General features: G+C 43.3%; 1 protein-coding gene across 3 annotated transcripts in view; it reads right to left on the reverse strand.

The window, feature by feature from the left end:
- Positions 1-6,199: 6,199 nt before the first annotated feature.
- MTCL1 (microtubule crosslinking factor 1) overlaps positions 6,200-19,637 on the reverse strand; it is a 50,055-nt gene continuing 36,617 nt past the window's right edge. For all 3 annotated transcript variants that reach the window (XM_030444125.1, XM_030444126.1, XM_030444128.1), the window contains 3 exons: positions 16,893-16,924; positions 13,974-15,534; positions 6,200-7,479 (listed from right to left, as the gene is read on the reverse strand). In XM_030444125.1, coding sequence (XP_030299985.1) covers positions 7,270-7,479; positions 13,974-15,534; positions 16,893-16,924 — 1,803 coding nt within the window. In that variant the 3' untranslated portion in view covers positions 6,200-7,269. The remainder of the gene's footprint in view (positions 7,480-13,973; positions 15,535-16,892; positions 16,925-19,637) is intronic.

Consider the following 19,637-nt stretch of genomic DNA (forward strand, 5'->3'; position numbering starts at 1 on the left):
CTGTTTTCAATATATACATTTAATTGTGTTCTCTCCTGTGAGTATATTAGCTGTTTGTAAGTGGTTGCTCTTTAGCTGATGTACTTTTAGAAAGATTTAATGGCCCATGTGCTTCCTGATGTGTTTTATTTCTGAGTAGTAGCTGTGGAGGTGCTTCCTTTAAGCAGCTGGCGATGAACTTTCTGCATGTAACACATTATTTTCTCTTTAAATGATAGTTTCTAGGCTGTAATTACTGTGTCTGCACTGCAATATGCACCAAGCCTAATCAGTTAATCTGTCAGCATTGTCTGCTACCCTGACAAGAGACTAAAATCATTGCAGGTCTGGCCCAGTACATGTCAAGGTTAAAAATGTCTCACTGTGTTTTCAGATTGCCATGCTCTGCTTTAAGACAGATGGAGGCTTCAGAAAAATGTGTGTGGATTTTTAAACTAGATTTTACTGAGTGACCTGGCTCTCAGAGGAAGAATTATTTCCACATACCCAACGCTTTCTGGTATCTAGGTCACAGTAAATTTAGTTAACTTGCTAAGTAGCTCAAATGATAATTTAATTTTGGTGTAGGGTGGTGGAGTTTTGTTTTTTTTTTTCCATTCAGGTCAGGAGTGGCCTCAGGTAATGATGGGCTTGCTCCTTACTCTGTTCCCTATCCTGGCTCCATTTGGGTTTCAGTGTTGCCTTTGCCTAACCTGAAGAACAAGTACTGGAGGGATGTGTTGTGTGTTGGGGTGACTTCAGAGTAACTCACGTCAGTGAGAGAAACCAGAAACCCTGGTAGTGGGACTGACTGGCTGAGTAAACCAGTTCTGGCTCTGGGAGACAGTGGTGGCTGAGCAGTGCCTGTGGGACAGTGTTATCAGCAAATGGAGATTCTTCAGGTTCTTTGGGAAGCATGGATGTGAATCTGGAGGGCTGCTGGTCACAGAACCCAGACCTGCTGACCAGGAACTCAGGCATATTCTTCTAAGCAGTGAAATGTTTCTACTAAATTATTCAGCTGTGTGCTAGGAAGATGTGCTAATTATTTGCTGAGTAAAAGTAACCCGCATACATTACACCACAGTGCTGCAGTTTCTGAATAAATAATTTTGCTTCTGTTCTTGACGTGAAAAGGATTGTATAATCTGGGGAACAGTGTCCCACTCTTTCTCCTCCATTGGGTGTCACATTGGGTGTTCTTCAGGAGGTCACTGCTTGGTAAGTCAGTCAGTCTATCCTGCCGAAAACTTGGACAAATGGGTGCAGCACAGCCCCACCAGCTTGGGATTTCCCTGTCAGTCAAGTGCAGCTGATTTTGAGAGACATTGTCAGTGTAATAGATGGGCAAGGTCTGTTACCTTGTGTGGCCTCCCATGCTGTAGCACAACTACTTCACCATGAGGGTGGTGAGACACTGGCACAGGTTGCCCAGAGAGGTGGTGGAAGCCCCATCCCTGGAAGTTTTTAAGGCCAGGCTGGATGAGGCTCTGAGCAACCTGATCTAGTGGGAGGTGTCCCTGCCCATGGCAGAGGGGTTGGAATGAGATGATCTTAGAGGTCCCTTCCAACCCGGAAAATTCTATGATAACTGAAGGTTTGCTACAGCCAAGCCACAGGGCCAGGGCTACTCCCATTACTTCCCAAATGCAGTTTGGGGTGCTGAATTCCAGGGAATATTTCTGTTTTTTCTGAATTCTTATTGACGTTTTCTTCCCAACTATTTAATGGTTCTACTCTTTTTTAAAAAAAGTACTTGTAAAACATTTAAGATCATACAATATATTTGACTTGCATTTTACTTACATGCAGTGAAGCTGTGGTGTTGTCAGAGGCATCACAGACTGAGGGGAACAGAGATAATTTGTGAATCCAGGGCTTTAATTTTTGTCTAAGATGTGATTTCCATGACAAACCATAGTGACATGGTACTAACAAAATACTCTCTCAAAAGTCTGGTTTTATCATGGAAATAGCTGTGACAAAATCATGGCCTTTATTGTTCTTCCTCTCATTCATATATGCAAAGTGGATTTTTTTTTCTGTCCTGCCAGTGCAGCATGCAGAAATTTGAGAGGAACAACACAATACACATCTTCTCTCAGAAAACATCAGGAATCAAGGCCATACTTTGAAGAAAAACATGCTTGAAGCTGTACTGAAAGACTTCCAATAAAGTCCTCAAAGTGTCTAAGTTGTGGAGGTGTCTTCTCAGGGCAGAAAAGTCTATGAGATTTATGTTCTTAATTGCCTAAGCACTTAACATTGCAATCCTTAGTAGCTAAAATATACAGACTGCTCCTCTCCTGTGTAAAGTGGGAACTTTTTCATTACTTTAAAACTGTGCCCATTCTGCAGGGCTGAGTATTTTGGAGCCAATTTAGTTCCAGCCAACTCAGTATAAAAGAAGTTCCTGCTGAGCCATGCCTTTGGGTTGAGCCTGTCCACCTGCACTCAGCTCTCTCTTCCGCAGCCTAATCCAGAGGGATTACAGTGAGGGAGAGATATGGAATGGGGATGAGGAGAGTACCTGGGTTTATAACAGTTTTCTGTGTAAACCTATTCTAAAATCTTACAGCAGGGACTGAAAAATCCAATTAAGATATATATAGATATATATGTATAAATAATCTAAGGATTTAACAGAACATAAGAATTTTGCTCTTGTTGGCATTTAATAGGATTCACATTGCATAGCCTAGCAGGACTCTCCCCTTTTAGTGCAGTATCTGCTTACATTGCTCAGCCAGGCTTGCTGCCATCAGGAGACATATAAACTCAATATCCAAGGTAACTTCTTTCTTCTCACTCAGATACCCATCTATTTGCAGCTGCCAAGGACACTGCTTCTAATTTTTTTTTTTTTTTCTGTAACCTTCTCTCCTCAGATCTCAGTCCATCACGCCGGGCAAGACCAACCCAGGCACCTGGGTGCCCTGTCTGTACCAGGGGAGCATTTCTGCCACTCACCTCTTGACCTCCTGCAGCTCTAACCTGCAGCTGATGGCTGCCAAACCAGGGACTTCTGAGAGGCTTCACTGAGTCTCTGCAGCCCCATCTCCACCTTTGCCTTCAAACAATTACCCCTTGGGGAACACTGCCTTTCTTCAAGCCAGCTCCAGGACAAGCAGCTGTGCTCAGCTTGAGCTCACCTGAAAATTCCTGCCCAGGCTACCAAATGAATTTCTCTCACCTTGTTTTCAGAGGATGCCAGGGCTGACCTCCAGAAAGTGTTTGTCCACCAGAAAAGAATGAATAGGGAGAGAAAAGGTCCTAAATCTGCTCAGCTAAGAAAAAAACTGGTGATTTTGAGCAACAGATTGTATATTTTTATTATTTTAGAGATATCTATGCCAGTGCAGTAATCTTTCCCAGACTTGAAGACAGAATGTCTCACACTCCTTCAAGATGGATAAGGAGACGATAAGCAGGAAAAGGAAGCAGATTGTTCTTAAATCCATTAAGTTTGTCTAGAAAGCAGGCTGGGCTATGCAGATACAGAAGACATTGACTATAATTTCATATGAAAATCATATGTAATCAGCAACTTAGCAATCTAGTAAGTTGCAGTGATATACATAAAAGGAAGCCAAAACAGAGGAAGAAGAAGCAAGCAAGAGATGCGGTACTTCCAAAGAGAGCATTAGCGAGCTTGGTGGCTCCAGATACTCAAGGAAGGAAGGGCAGGAAGATGAATGCCTTACATGCACAAAGATTTCCTCTGCACAGAGGGTGTCATGAGTGGAATGGAGTGTTGGGAAGGGATGGTCCAAGCCCAGTCCTTGCCCTGTCTCTGATGTGGTGTTACCATGAATTCAGGTGCCTGGTTCTATTTTGGGTCACCGGTGACATCCAAGTCTGTCTGGTGTAGAAAAGGAAGGGCGGTGTGTCAGGGAATGGCTGGCTGTGGAGAGGCATGAAGGAAAACTGGAGAAAAGTGTGACTTTTTCCCCTCATGGTGCCCACATGGACACTGCAGTGTTGTGGCAGGAGGGACACCTTAACACCTAGGGGTGCTGCAGTCCCCCCAGAAAGCCAGGAGGGATGCCAGAGATTGCAGTCTTGATTGTGATTCCTGGTGTGCTACAGGACCAGGTGATCCCAAGGCAAATGTTTCAGGAACTACAAACCCCTGGGTAAAATCCATCTATCCATTTCAGCCTCCTCAGATGAAGCTGTGACAGATGTATCCACATCCTCTTACACTAATTTGTGTGGCAATATGCGAAGCTTCTTCTGCCCTGATTATTCATGGGGCAATAATTCAGATAGACATCAAGTGAGCCACAGAGCTTCTAAAAAAGCTTTTAATTTTATTGTAGAAGCTCCAAAAATAGTAACTTTAGGTGGACTGCAGAGCTGTCATTTATCTTATGATTTGTTTAAGTAATTCTGAAAAGTACCGGAATAATGAGGCAGGATGTGAAGACAGGAAAAATCACCCAAGCCCACCAACCTGAATACTGGAAGATAAAAGCCCCAGTGTTTCCAAAGAGCCAGTAGATACATGTGATATTTCTCAATGTTTCTGTATTTGATAATTAGACTAGAAAGGAACATATGTTCAATTAATGTGATCATTTTTAAGATCCTCTGCAGAATTTCTATTTGTGCTTAACCTTCCTCTTCTTGCTGTCTCTCTTCTCTTTCAGCAGTTCCTGGTGTTTCATAAGCATTTTACCTGTCAAGCCACAGGCAGCTGCTTATCCTGATAGACCTTCCTATTTCAGGATGGCCACCAGCTAACTCTGCAGGCTGCTGTATCCTTGATTTGACAGGCAAATACCATTTCCTGGTATCAAAGCTACAAACCAGTCACCTGAATTTTCTTCTGCATCATAAAAAAAAAAATAAAATTACAGCTCTCACAAGAAACAGAACAGCATTTTCACTTGCTGGTAGTCAACATTGCTGGTTCATTTGCAATTTTAACTTACTTCATCTAGCAGAAAGAGCTTTAAAGGAAGCAGGAACCCCTCCCTCTCTCCCCACAAAACTGCTCCTGGTAATAGAGATTCTGAAAACAAACAAGGACGTTTCAGTTATGGCTGAAGTTGTCTTCAATTACCCCAGTGACTCTCCTTTGACGTTCTGAACACTCCTTGCACATGCTACTCCTTGCACGCCCAAACTGAATCTCTTGCAACTATCCAGCAAAGTGTTGCAAGAAGATTTTTCAAGCAAGTAGGGTGGCCACCATGGACAATTTTAAGCATTTGGGCTCGGAGGGGTGTCACTTAACACTCACAAAGAATGCTAGCAGGGAGGCTTTGGGACAGCTGGGGAGGCAATTATCAGTAACATGACTATTGCTTCTCAGGACTGGCAGGAGACACCCCTTGTTTTGGCTGGGGTGTCCCAGAAAGCCATTAGACAGCAGTACTTTTCAGTCACTGCCCATTTTGGACATTTTGACACTGGGCTAATAGCAATAGATATGGGAGGAATCAGGCCTCAGCTGGCTGTGGTTTGAGAGCCAGAGAGTTTGATCTCATCCAGCAGCTGAATTAAACTTCCTAGAAAGATGGCCATGACGCAGCAGGACAGGATGTGAGGAGCTTATCGCTTGTCAGAACTAACCAGGAAGGTTTCTAAGGATCCCAGATGGTGCTCTTTAACTAACGAGCCTCAGAAGGCCTCAGAAAAGGAAATCAAAACAGGAATGAGGCAGTTCAGCAATGGAATAACCAGTCAGAGCAGTTCTGGGGCTCTCGGAGGAAGCATGTGGCCAAACAGATGGTCCCAGGCAAAGTAGTTCGAGAGGCTTCGACCTCTCTGAAGCACATAAATTCTCAGCTCCATTTACTTCTCAGTGTTAGCCACCATTTTTACAAAATCCATGATTTTCTTGGTTTCTGTATATAATGCAGATGAGACATAAGCTTGGATTAACACTGGATATGTCATATTTTGGTATTATGTTTATCATGGACAGCTGAAAGCAACAAGCCATTCAGCCTCAGGGGAACTGAGAAGATGTGTCCCACTATCTGTGTAAGCAGCTGTTTCGCAGAGTTCAGGGAGGGAATTAAAAGAAGCCCTTCCCATGGCCTGATCCAGGAGGAGCACAGCATCATGTTTGACTTTGCCATGGTTTATTTAACATAAAGCAGCATTTTTCTTCCCTTACGAATAAAAGAGGAGTTTGAGGGCTTTCCTCTCCCCGTTTGATTGAACCTGGGAAATACTATCATAAAACACCACGATGAAGCACTCCAGCAGCTTGTAAATACTGAGGGTTTTATTTCCACTTCACATGGTCTCCAACAGACTCTTAAACAAGACCAGTTACAATTTAGTATGCCCAGAGATCTCCATGGTTTTCCCAAAATGAAGGAAGGTCTCAGTAAACACTGTACATAGCCAGTTGAACTGCTAACAATAATTTAAAAACTCTTTTTGTATAGTCAATGCAAGAATACCAACAATAAAAGTACAGTACAGGTAAATTCACAACAGTATTACAGTGAAACAGATTGACTCACATTTATGTGATGGTACAGTAGCAGTATGTACATGCACTAAAGTGCGAGGACCCAGAGGCATGCAAGTCAAGTATTGTAGGTGTATTTTACAGCTAACTCCATAAGACTTTCTGTCTGAGGCATTCTTTTAGTATTTTTTGTTTTTTACATTTTTTCTTGTGTTTACCTGTATTCCCCTCCATCTCAATTAATACAAGCCTAGTGAACTAGCTTAATGGCTTTCTTCACTACTTAAAAGGTATCGCTTCAGAGAGTTGAAGCATCTTTAAGAACCTTACTTTTAGAAACTGGTAACACTGACATTAAAATAGAATAAAATTAACTTAAGACCCTAGTTTGACACGAAATAAAAAAACAACCCCCAAAAAAACCCCCAGAACCAAAATCAAAAACATAACAGTGCAAATATAACCAAAAGGCAGTCAGTATTTGGAGAGAGCGCGAGCACATACTCAAATTCCCTTAAAACTTAGTTTACATTTTATTTTAAATCTTAACTTTATATATTTTTTTACACCCCCCCTTTTTTTTTTCTTTTTTCTTTTGTGTTAATATACTGTATGTAGAAAAGATGGAGACAAAAATAGTTTTCTCGTCTATGAAAAAAAAAAAATTCAGTTATTACAGGCACATTAACTGTTTCATTCTAGAAACACCTCAGTTTCCCAGGGTGGACATTCAGCAGCTGCGTCTGAGAACATTCTTTGACCTCTCCAAGCGGACCTCTCTCCTTGGCGGGCGGGCGGGCAGGCCGGCGACCTGGCAGAGGCGAGTGGTAGCCCCCTCCCCTTTCCCGGGGAGGGAGTCAGGGCAGGTCAGGTCCCTGGCTGGGGGTCTCTGCCGGGTGCTCCTGGCATCCGCTCTCCTCCGAGGGAGTCAGCTCTCCGGTGGCCTGCGGCTGTGAGGCAGGAGGGGAATGTGATGCCCATCGAGAGGGTGGGCGCCGGTTCGCTGGTCTCTCTGGCCGGGAGAAGCAGGGCTGGAGGGACGGGGCTAGTGCAGAACAAGGTAGTTCCTTGGCAGCCAAGAGAGCAAAAAAGGGGTTAGTGACTTGCGTTAGAGGCCGCCTGGGTGAGCCAAGAATTAAGAAAACACCGGAGTCAAACTAAAGCTAAGCATCTGACACGTCGAGAGGGGGGGACACACGAAAGCAAGCAGCGAACCGTCTGGCTGTGTGGGGGCTCCAGGTGTCTGTCTGTATGGCTGTGATTTATGGAACAGGTAAGGAGAGAATGCAAGAGAGAAGCCTGGGATGAGCTGGACTAGCTGACAAACTTCCATTTGCTAATTCTCCTTGTGTTAGAAAGAGAGGAGCTGAAAAGTACATTTGCATGATAATTCAGGGAAATGCACTATTCATCACATTGCTCTAAGTGGCTTGGCATAAAAGAGACAGGTTTGGCATTTGCAAATGGGGTGAAAATCAACCATCGACTCCTTTTGTCTGCTTCAGAGCTCTGGCTGACTTGCAGGAACGTCTTCTTAGCAGAATAATGACTACAGAACTAGTTGTGAACTCCAGCTGGATGAAAGATCAGGCTTACCTACAGATTTCTTCTTCTGGAACATCACTCCTTACTGCCAGCTGCTGAAGCCTGAATTACAGGATTCAGGGGTACTGTACATTAAAGACAACATTCACAGAAATGGAAGAAAATGGGAAATTTTTATGTCTCTAACTTTCCACTGTTCAGGCTTGGTTAGCCTGCCTTTCTGATTAGAAAAAATCTGCAACTGTAATTTTTCACCCTGGCACTATGCTGGTAATTGCCTCTACTATTTATGGACTTTGCTCATAGCACAGCTAGGCCTCCTGCCTCTCTGTGAATGCTCCTTACATCAAGACAAGTGATTGCAGGAGCAACTCTGTCTCACAGTGCCAAAGCCAAACTTGTGAATTTTCACTGCATAGTTTGTGGCTTAAAAAAGCAAATCAGCGGAGTTTGTCAACCTGTAGAAATGTGTACACTGAGGAGCAGTCACTGAGGAGGACAGAAGAGTTCAATAAAAAACAGTCTCAGAATCAGAATGCAAACTGGTGATACACGAAGAGAGAGACCAGACATGATACAGTGGAAAGGAGAAGCTCTGGCACAGTGAGGCACGGGGTAGTATGACACAATGAGAAGGAAAGGATTCAGTGCACTGTTTCACATGGAGAAGGAGGAAACTGACCGGGGATGGAGAACACCGGAGGAGGTAACATGATGTGATTGGCAGCGAACAAACGAAGTGATACCCCACTGAACCTCCCCGTTGCAGCAGGAAGACCAAACGTGACTGTTACATGACAGAAAGATCAGTTTTGAAGACACAGAGCTGAGGAATGGGAAATGGAGCTTGTGCAGGTGTGTGTTTTGGAGAGAATGCATTGTCAGATGTGGGGAAGCCCCTGTGAAGACCAAACGTCAGTGCCTTTGGACAACATGCAGTCAGTCAACACTGAGATCTACGGTCACATAGCTGCAGATGGGTGCTAACAAGAATACTGACTCTGTGTCCTTACTTCACCTTATCCCAATGTGCCTGGGGCAACATATGGTCTGTGAAAGCTGCTGCTAGAGTCAGATTTGTTAAAAGAAATCCGGACACGCAGCAACACTCACAGGCAATGCAACACGGTGATTTGAGGCTGTGAGATTTGCGGGTTTTGTCTTAGCCTCTTTCTAAGCAGTAGCTTAAAATGACATCTCTATATCTCTGCTCGCTTCTGGCTGCTTTATCTTTCTTTCATAGCAGTAAATGAGAGTCAGCGTGGCATTAACAAAATTTATTTCCACTGTTGCCTCCCAGCTCAAAAGCCTCTCTCCAGCATGCCCGCAGATGTCGGTCAGTTTTTACTGTAGGGCAGGACTAAGCTCATCTTATCTGTGATGTACACATGCCTAGCACAATGCAAGGCTGTGCTGGCAATAGATCTTGCTCCAGGGCCAACAAGTGACTGGCAGCATAATCTTATAAAGTCTTGGCTGCTGAGTCAGTCACCCTCCCTCTACAGTGCAGCTTCCTCAGTGTGAGCTAAGGAAATCCAGCCATGACAAGGAAACCATCAGAATGGTTTGTGAAATCCCCTCCTCACCTGCCATATGTAACTGGCATAGGTAGAATAGTTTAAAAAAAATAATAGCCCGTGGGTAATTTAGTTTGGTGGTTGCTTGGGGGGCATGGGTGGAGAGGCAGAACTTCTTAGCCTGGACACTGAAAATGGGAAAGATTATTTCAGCTTCAGTTTCTAGCTATTTCCTAAGCTAGGCTTTCAGCTACCATGGCTATTCCAATAATAATAATAATAATAATAATAATAATAATAATAATAATAATAATAATACAACCCCAGTTTTCTGGCTCTGAGGTGGAGTGGATGGTCACAGATTCTCCCCTCCCTCTGCTGCAGCAACCCCACACACTGCACAGGGGGGAGCAGCCTAATAAGCCAAGGTGTTGGTCAGCCCCCTCCTCACCCCTTTCCCCTCCTGCTGTAGCCAGGCCTGAGGGAACACACCGAGGAGCAGCCAGAAGCCCTGCATATGTATTTGTCAAAAAAAAGAAAAAAACCCAAACCAAACAGTTTCATTATAAATTTGAATCCCTCCCCCAGTATTTCTGCATGCTGTCATGTTGGTCTTAAATTTTGCCAATTTTCTAAAGTTAAAAAAAAAAACAAAAAGAAAACCAAAACAACCACCACAAAAAACCTACAAAACCCCCCAACACCACAGCACAACTTTTGGCTCATGCCCATGAGGCTGTGGGAGGGAGCAGATGGGCTCCTCTCCTGAGCACTTCCTGACCGTCGCATCTGAAGGACCCCACAGGGATGTTGGGTGTGTGCCGATAGCTCTGGGACTGTGGTCAATTATTTCTCTTCATTAACCCACACGTTCAAAAATGACTGCTTGTGGAAAGCTCTGGAAAGAAGGTAGAAAGGACTTACAGCAGTGAGGCAGGCAGGGTTAGAGTCCCCAGGGGGCAGTTAATAAGACAGTTTGGTTCTGGACAGAACAGACAGAAAAGAAAAAGAAAGCAAGTAGGTTGGAAAGAACTGTTTTAATCAATTAATTTTTTAAAGTGCAGATTTCATGTCAGCAAGGAAGAAGTCTCCAGATGTTACTACCCATTCAGATCATGTTACCGCTGTTATCACAGGGAAACTAATAATAAGAAATAAAAGATAAGCCACTAGCAGAAAAAGATTTAGAAAAGAAGGAAGCAAACACACCAACCTTTTACAGTCCTAGCACAGTCCCAGAAGTGGACATAGCATTAAACAAACCAAACATTTCTATTCAGCAGAGAAAGACACCTGTTACGCTTCACCAACCTTGATTAGTGCTAGGAAAAACCCATGTTTCTATGAAAGGGGAATAAAGCTGTAGGTTTGTGTTGTTTTTTTTTTTTTTTTCCTTAGTTTGATTTCAAGAGAGAATTTCTGCTCAGGAAACCTCTAACAAGCAAAAAAGCTATTAATTCTCTCATGTTTTCCCTGTTGCTCATGCTTACATTGCTCAGGTTTCAGGAAAGCACTTTGCCTCCCCCTTCTCCCTTGTTGTAGCTTAACAGTGATGCTGGATGGGAGACTCAGACTATAGTAAAAGCCCTTTAAATCTGGCAACACCTCCCCTTCTTTTAAATATTCCCACTCCTGTGCTGAATGGTTCAGCTGCAAGTGTGAGGAGATTGCTCTGTCCCAGCAAGCAGAGGACACAGCAGCTGCCCACTCCTGTGGGGGTCTCTCTGGATGGTCCTTTCACAGTGCTGTCCCCAGAAATGAGTCTGATCCCCAATCCAGGACTGTTGTGTAACCTCTATGGATTATATGCTCATTAATCATAGCAGAAAAATGTTCATACAGCTCTTACGTTGCTAGTTAGATAATGCTAATCTGCATTTTTAATAGTAACATTTATAAATCCCATGATATGCAAGTAAGATGGTGGCTTAGTGAATAAGCAGGATCAGACACTAGTAGGATGCAATTGGTGGATACAAATTTGCTTGTAAGCAGCTCTGGGCAATTTAGAAAATACAAAGTTATTACTACTCTGTATGCATATATGCTCACACACACATACATATGCATGTGAGTATATAGATAAATATATGATCTAGATTTCATATTTGCAGCAGGAATATAAAAGGAAGGTATGTAACTAAACTACTCAGAAGCTCAAGTCAAAGAAAAGCCATCAACAGGTTCTCCGTGGAAGTCTAAAAGTCATCAGTACACCATGCCATGACTGCAGAAACAAGAAGGCATTCGGTGGTAAGAAGGCCACTTGGCCAGAAACCCACAGGTGAGGGTGAAGCAGAGTGGGGATCTATGGGAGGGTGACAGGGGCATGATGCTGCCACAAGTACATTCTGCCTCCTCCAAGATCAGAATTCACTGAGCTGCTGCATCTGGCTTTGTACAAAATTGTGCTAAGTGGAATTTGTACAAAGTGTAATTCGTGTGGTCAGCATAATCCATAAATAACCCCAGGCATCTGCAGAGACTGAACTTCTCTGTGGTTTTGTTTCCAGCAGCAATCCTACGCCTCATTAAGTACATCTTGTAGAGCATCCCCTCACCTAGGAAAAGCTAAGCTCCTCGAGTGGATGCCCACCACCTTCCTTTTCAATGCACATTCCTGAAAATGACAGGACCACCCAAAGATGTGCATCTAGAAATCAGTACTAACAACTGAGTAAGAATTGCAAGGAAAAGCAAGAATTAGCTTTGAGGTTCAGAACTCAAAAAAAAAAAAAAAAATGCAAAATATGCTGAAATTCACAAAAAGAACCAATTTTCTGCCAGGTTGATGGACAATGAGTTTTTTGCTAAACAGCATTGTCCCAAACATCTCATGCATCAAACTCAGGTACTGCCACCAGCAGCAATTTTGATGATGTGGAACGACATCCATTTAGTTATACTTGAAATCTGCTGAGACATTTAAAAGATGTAGGAGGAAATCAAGAGTTTCCTGACATGCCTTGAAGGCAAGGCTGTGTTGAACCCATAAGAATACACACTTTCAAATAAGGACTTGTAGTGCATTCCCAGTATTTCAAACTAAGAAAAAAAATATAGAGATAGCTAGAAAGACTTCAAAAAATGAGGCCACTTTCCACTTTCATTCATACTGAGGTTTGTGCACAAAGCCCACTTTCATTCAGTGATATTTATAAGGTGCACGTGGTTTCATTTTTACAAGTACAAATGCCCTTATTTATATCTCTTTAACTTGCATAAAGGCAATTCATCCTCAGGCAAAAAAGATCAAGTCCTCTGAACAGGAGAACCATCCTCTAGTGCAAGGCAAACTGCAGACCAAAAGTCACAGTGCTCAGGTCCTCACAAATCCTTCAAGCCGACTGTTGAGTTGAAAATGGGGTTTGAACCTTGCCTTGAGGTTCTCTGAGGCAGGAGTGGTAGGAGTCAGCCCAGTGAGGCCCAGGTGGGATGTCTGGGGCACACAGAGGTTAAGGAAGAGCTGCTACCCTGCATCTGGGGCCCACCAAAACATCAGGATGCTCAAGGGGCAGCATGGGGCAGAGAGGATGCTGGGCTGGTGCCCCTGACCAGGTGTCACCAGCCAGCAGGGCAGATGTCATTTCAGTGCTGTAGCAGAAAGGCAACATGGGTGGGTAAGAGCTGGGCATATTAAGTTTCTTCAGGCTTCCTCAGGGCTACACTCTCATATCCACAAAGGCTCACCAGAAACAAGATGCTTAGACACTGATAACTGAAAGCTTTTGTCTGTCATGACACCATCTTTTTCGTTGATTGCTCTAGCACCTTACTGCACCTGAACCTCTGACCTCCAACACCTGGCCCTACTTGCTGAGACAGGTAATGACTGTTAAGCTGTTGACAATAAAATAGCTATAAAGAGTTCTTAATCACTAAGAAGGTATGTGTAGACTAGTTGAGTATCTTTTTTTTTTCATTTTTTCTTATTTTGTGAGGCAGAGACAGTCAGTAGCAAACACCATGCCATTTAGTCACATTCACAGACCCCCATCAAACTTAACTGGATCCACCTAGGAAAGGTAAGCTGAAGGCCCTGAAGTTTTGGTTCAGGGTATTGTAGAGACTATTTTTCACACAAACTTGCTAACACCCATTCTTGTGTAGGAGAAAGAGTCTACCTTTCCATCCAACATGAAAGAGATATTTATTCAAACCCAGAGTCCCTGCAGCATCTGCAACATGCTTTGTGACAGGAAGCCCTTAACCCAGTCATTCAGAGAACCATTTTTATCTTGTAAAGGCATCTTTATCCTGTAAAGGGTAAAGCTCTTCTGACACTGTCAAGCCAGATAAGCTGTCAGGATAGAAACTAAATTCTTTAATGAGTTCTTCAGTGACTAATCCAATAGTTTCATGACTGGGACTAGCTGGTAACATGACAGGACTAGGAAATTCATTGCAAATACTCACTAGGACTGCAAGAGATCTTGTAAAGTATTTGTTCAAAGGAGAGTACAGTTAGCCATAGGAGGAAAAACAAACAAACTCGTTACCTCTATGGACCCTGGATCTACTTTGACAGTTTCTCCTGTGCTGTTGTCATTGCTAAGATTTGGTGGGCTGTGTGAAGGTAGTCTTCTCTCTTCCTTTAAGGCGTGCTCCAGAAGTTTCTTATTCAAGATCCTGGCAGCATTTTCTGCGAGTGTGTACCCTGGAGGAGCAGACAAGTCCTGCCTAATGCTTGTCACCTCAGTCCCTTCTTCTTTTTGTGCCTCTGTGCCCAAGCGGAGAGGACTGGGTGATCTGCCACGGGCATTGGTACATGGCTCCTGCACAGGGCCCAGTTCTGGTCTGGGTTCTGCTGACCTTGACCGGCTGCTAGACCTGGGGCATTTTTGAAAGTTCTCATGAAAGATGGGGCTGTGGTCAATAATGTTGAACAAACTGGAGAGGCCATCGTTGATGGTGGTGTGGACAGGACTCTCCCTTGTGGTGGTTGACCTAGCCCAAGCAGATTCACTGAATCCTTTCTGAGGTGTGCCAGGTGAAGTCCGGTTATTTGGCTGGTCTGATTTAGGAAGGTTTTTTCTTTGCAGCTTTGGGGAGCCGTATTTGGGGGAGCAGCATGTGCGTTCAAACTTGGCCTGGACCTTTTCAATGACAGGGGTCACTTGCCTGCTTCTTAGGCTTCGGGATGGCGAAGAGACAGGCGTGGACCCCCCCTTTGGTGTCAGACACTTGTGTGGACTGCTGGTGATGCTGCGCAGTGTTTCTGTCTGCAAGCCAACACTGATGGTTTGAGTGGTCTGTGTCCCTGTCGTCCTCACACCATTGGTTTGACATGCGGTGTCCTTAAACTGAGGCTCTGCTGAGCTGGAGTTGGAGCGGATTGCGTTTCGGACAGAGAAAGCCACCTCCTTCATATCATCACTCATGTTTTTGGACATCTCCAAGCTGTGCAAAGGTGAGGCAAAGCCCACAGTAGTGCAAATAGGATGTTCAATGGGATGAAGACCACTCTCCAGAAAATCCTTGTGATGTTTGGCCAGGTCACAAGACCATCTCCCAAACATATCTGAGGAAGCACCTTTTGTCTCGGCCACATTCCCCATAGCTTTGGTCATGGAAAACAGGAAGTCTGGCTCAACCTGGTTTTTCCCTTCGCTGCTGGCTAGCACTGAGTTGTCAAACCTACGGACAACCGGTGGGCTGTGAAAGACCCGAACTCCCATTTTTTCACTTACACCATGACTCCTTGTTGACTGCTTCTGGCAGTGTTCTGGGCTGGTCATGGTGTTAGTTGTCATAGTGACACTGGTGGTGAGGTACCATGATGATGCCTGTAAGGAATCTGAAGCAGGATCACTCCCAGCTTTCCCAGTTTCTGTCCTTTCTGCCCAGCCTTCTGCGGGCTTCTCGATGGCCCCACCATGGTTCCTAGTGTTACTATAATCCCAGTTTTTGTTGAACTCCTCGATGTATTTCAGATCATCAGGGGACAAGGGAGGGGTTATGTCATCTTTGCTGTTGGATGAAGGCAAGTTCTTTTCTGGTAGAAATGGAGATATATCCATGAGGCGCTGAAATTCCGACATGGAAGAAACAGACATCGCTCTGGAAATGGAAACACAAGAGAGTCACTCACAGGCTTTGAAAAAATCACAGAGTGTTTTGTTTTCAGCAGCAAACTAAGTCAGAAAAACTGAATTTCACTATCTCCTTATATAAAAAACCATTTTAGCCTTCTCTTTCATTAAAGTTCCCTTTCATTATCTTTAAAATGGCTGTGAAACTCAAACATTCCTACTGTGTCACCAGAAGTATCAAAAGATTTATTAATGGCTCTTCATTTACTGCTTTGCCATGGATTACTGCTTGGCAGATGTCTGAAATACATAGCAGTAGGATACATTTAAAAAATATACTGTTCACAGAAAAGGAGTGCTTGTGACAATGTGAGGCACAACCTTCAAAGCAAGTGTGGAGTATCTCCAGTGTGCGGGGAAATCAGCAAGTCCAGCCCAGCTCCTGAGACTGCCCAGGCTGCACAGCTGGTGTGTGGAGGTGTGGGACATCCAGCCTGGATGCTCTAACACTGAACTGGTTTGGAGAGTTGAGCTTGTGCTAAAATTCAACCAAAGGCAATCACCAAGTGATAACGCTGGGTTCTTGGTTTTCCTGCATTTCACTGATTTGTACAAATCACAAGCGTTCATCTGAGTTGTCTTACTAGTTCATTTTAACAAAAAATGAAACCAAAAGAGAAGCTTTCTGAATGGGATTACTTAAAAAATGCAAGCGAGCGTAGCTATCAGTGTCCTCAATGAGCCTGGGGGAGGATTCAGCAAGCAGTGAGTTTTATATACCAGTGATCTGGAGAATACAGCAAAACCATCCTGAGTTTTTAATCAGGAGCACCAGCTGCAGTTAGGGTGCTTCTCTGTTAGGGAGTTAGGTGAGATCAGAAGTGTGGTTTTGAAGTGGATGCCCACTTGAGATGTTCTGGTTTGCATCAGGGGCAAACTCAGAAAGCATGGGCTGGGTTCTTTTGGGATGAAAGTGAGCTTGAAGATGCTCTCCAGAAGAACAGTTAATGCAGTCTAGGGTTAGGTGGGAATTCAACCCATGGGATCAGACCAGAACCGGTCCAAACCAAAATATCCCTGGCATGCATGGTCTCCAGCACTAGCACTGTTTTCCTCCATATATTGATGTCTGCAGGTCTGCACTACTTGCTAAGGTAGGTGTAGCTTCATCCACTTCCATACAGTTTGATCGTTGTGCACCACAGCTGAATGTGGCCCAAGTTAATCAGAGTAGAACAGAAGTATATTGAGAAAAATTAATTGCTGGATAAATATATTATTCAGGCTGCTTAGAAGGTGGCACAGCAGTGCTCAGGGTCTGTGGCTTGGAAGCCAGGGAGCTGGCAGTTGAATGCTTGCTAGTTTTTCCTTGTAGGTTTTACTCACCTTTGAAGATTTCCTTTGTGTGTTTCTTCCTCCTGAATTAAAACACAAACAAACAGGGTAAGTTACTTCTGAACCTGTTGGTGGCATTAGCATGTGGGTATTTTGTCATTCACTTCCTGTTAGTTGCACCAGGTATGTTCGTCTCCAAAAAGTGGCTGATTTTCCCTCTTATAAGGAATCTTAAATTGCCAGGGGTAATATTCTTCACTTTGTACAGAATGAGCAATTCCATCAGCAAAACAGAATGCATAAGGAGAGCTCAAATACCAAATCTATAATAACCTTGAACTTTGATAGTCCCATAAGATCTCAAATGGAAGTAAGCTGCAAATGGCTTTTTTCCACATGTACAATAGATTGGTTTGGGTCATAGAGCTGTGTGCGTTAATTTGTTCTGTGGATGAAATCTGCTTTATGCCAGGGACTGTGCTGAAATAAGATGTAAACTGGGGTCCTTTGACATAAGATTTCATCCTATGTGCTCTAGGAAGCAACAAATGGCACCAGCTGAAACTAATAAGTTACATTACATGTGAGGGAAGACCAGTACTTGTTTCACAGGGGGAATTCCTGCAGCTTACTAAAGGCAGTAAGATGTTTTATGGCGATTATTTCCTTGAGACAGTTCCCATGATGAGTTGAGGATTTTAATAGATACTTTTGAAGCAATTGCTCTACTGTTATTATTTTACCTGTTTGCTTATATTTCTAATAAACTGTAGGCAATATAAAATGTGATCAGGAAAAAAGAGTGTTAGTACCTATCACTTTTATTCGACCTCCTGAAATCAAGTACATTACTAACACAGAAGTATATTTCAAATTGTGATTATTCAAAAAGAGCACCATTTAACTCAGCAAACACCTCTCTGGTATTTATCTAGAGTCAGAATAAAAAAAAATAGGAGTCAACTGATCCTCCTTGCATTCACACTGGTGTAAGGCTGGAATAATGTGGGTGGTTTCACTGGAGTTATTGCAGAGTAAATCTGGCCTAAGTGAACAGAGAATCAGATTGACTTCTACTGCAGTTAGCTCCACAAAGAAAAAGCAGTGGGAAGAAACAGTCAGCAGGCTGCAGTTGCTGCTGTGCAACCTCAGTTTAGCTGTTCACTAAACTCCCATCAGTCTCGCTTGAGCAAACCCTCTAAGGGCAAATGACTTTGGCCAGGTTTCACTAAAGCATGCTTTGAAGGAAAGAAGCTATGCAAATATCACTGAGGACCACATTTTGCTGCCAACCCTTTCTTAGGGGCAGTAGTGTCTGAAAAACAGGAAAGAGAAAGGATCTCCCTTCTTAAATAGACTGAATTTGAAGGAAAGAAAGCAGCAGTAAAAAATAAATACAAAACATAGATCCCTGACACTGGTATCAACATTCTTCACTAAACACTTGAATATGTATAAAACAAAAGCTCAGAAATAATAAATATGGGATCTCACACTACCAGCTGTACATTATGGAACTGAGAGAAGAAAATCAAACTGGAACATACAGGTACCTATAGAAACTTAAAAATATAAGACAGGTGATCATGTTTCTTGCTTGTCTTAATCTTTTTTTTTCTTCTCTTCCCCTCAAAGAATTTCATTTCCCAATCCTTTCACTGAGTAACAATGTTATCCATCTCACAGAAGAGCCTGGGTCAGATTTTCACAGGCTCCCACATTGAAGTCAGGGCACACCAGTGAACCTGGCCCTGCAGAGAGCTTGAGATCTAACCTGTTGACAAACTTTTTCCAGAGTGGTCCCATTTTCAAGCCAGAATACACAGATAAATCTTTGACTTGGAAGCTTCTACTCCCTGTCTGCTGCAGTGAGTGCACTCAAGCAGTATTTACGTGCTCAGAGCCCATGCTGAATGTCTAATCCATGGGCACAAATCTGAATTTTTTTCAGGCAAGAAGAAAGTACTCAAAACTTTCATCAAGCCTGCTTGATAATTTTAACTTCTGTCAGTCTCCAAATGCTTCTTGGTCTGTAACAGTGGCTAATATTCAAGGAACAATACAAGGGTGGTATTAGCTTTTTGAAATTGTAAGGTGCTTGTGAACCTTCTCAGTGCCACTAATACCATATGCTAGTACACAGGCTACTTTGTACCAGCATATGGGGATGCTGACTTTCATTCAGCAACAATATAAACAGAAATGTGAAAGCCTGGAACTGGTGAAAGTAAGCCTGCAGTAGAGCAGAATTTAGCAGGATGCAGACTACATTTACTACGGCATCTCTTGGCACTGTGGTTTACATCTTTATAGCTCTGTGGTGTCATCTCAAGGTAGGTAATTCACTGATGAAGAAGAACTTCACTTATTTTTTTAACATCTCGCCTCACTTACCTTATGCCAATCTACTTAAAAGGCAACCACAAGGGAACAACCAGAAGTGCCTCTCTACAGCACTTCCTGCTTTACTAACAATGTTAGTAATGTTTCTTCATATATATACAAATCCACTTACAACTGGAAGAGATTTATGACTTTCTAAACCAATATGTTGTGTCAAATATAGTTATCCATAACATGAATGGCAACGAGGTGAGGTAATCTTTGGAACCTTTAGGCTGGCTCCCCATTTCTCAGGTGACTGACAGTGATCTAACCAGCTCCTAACAAGGAATGAAATCTTTTCCATGCCAGACCCACTGTGAGCAGTGCCTGTGACACAATACCTCACTTCTTATGGCATGGGATGCCACACCAACTGTGACATTAGAGATAACACAACAGCTTGATAAAAGG

The sequence above is a fragment of the Calypte anna genome, chromosome 2 (assembly GCF_003957555.1).
Source record: "Calypte anna isolate BGI_N300 chromosome 2, bCalAnn1_v1.p, whole genome shotgun sequence".
Lineage (NCBI taxonomy): Eukaryota > Metazoa > Chordata > Aves > Apodiformes > Trochilidae > Calypte > Calypte anna.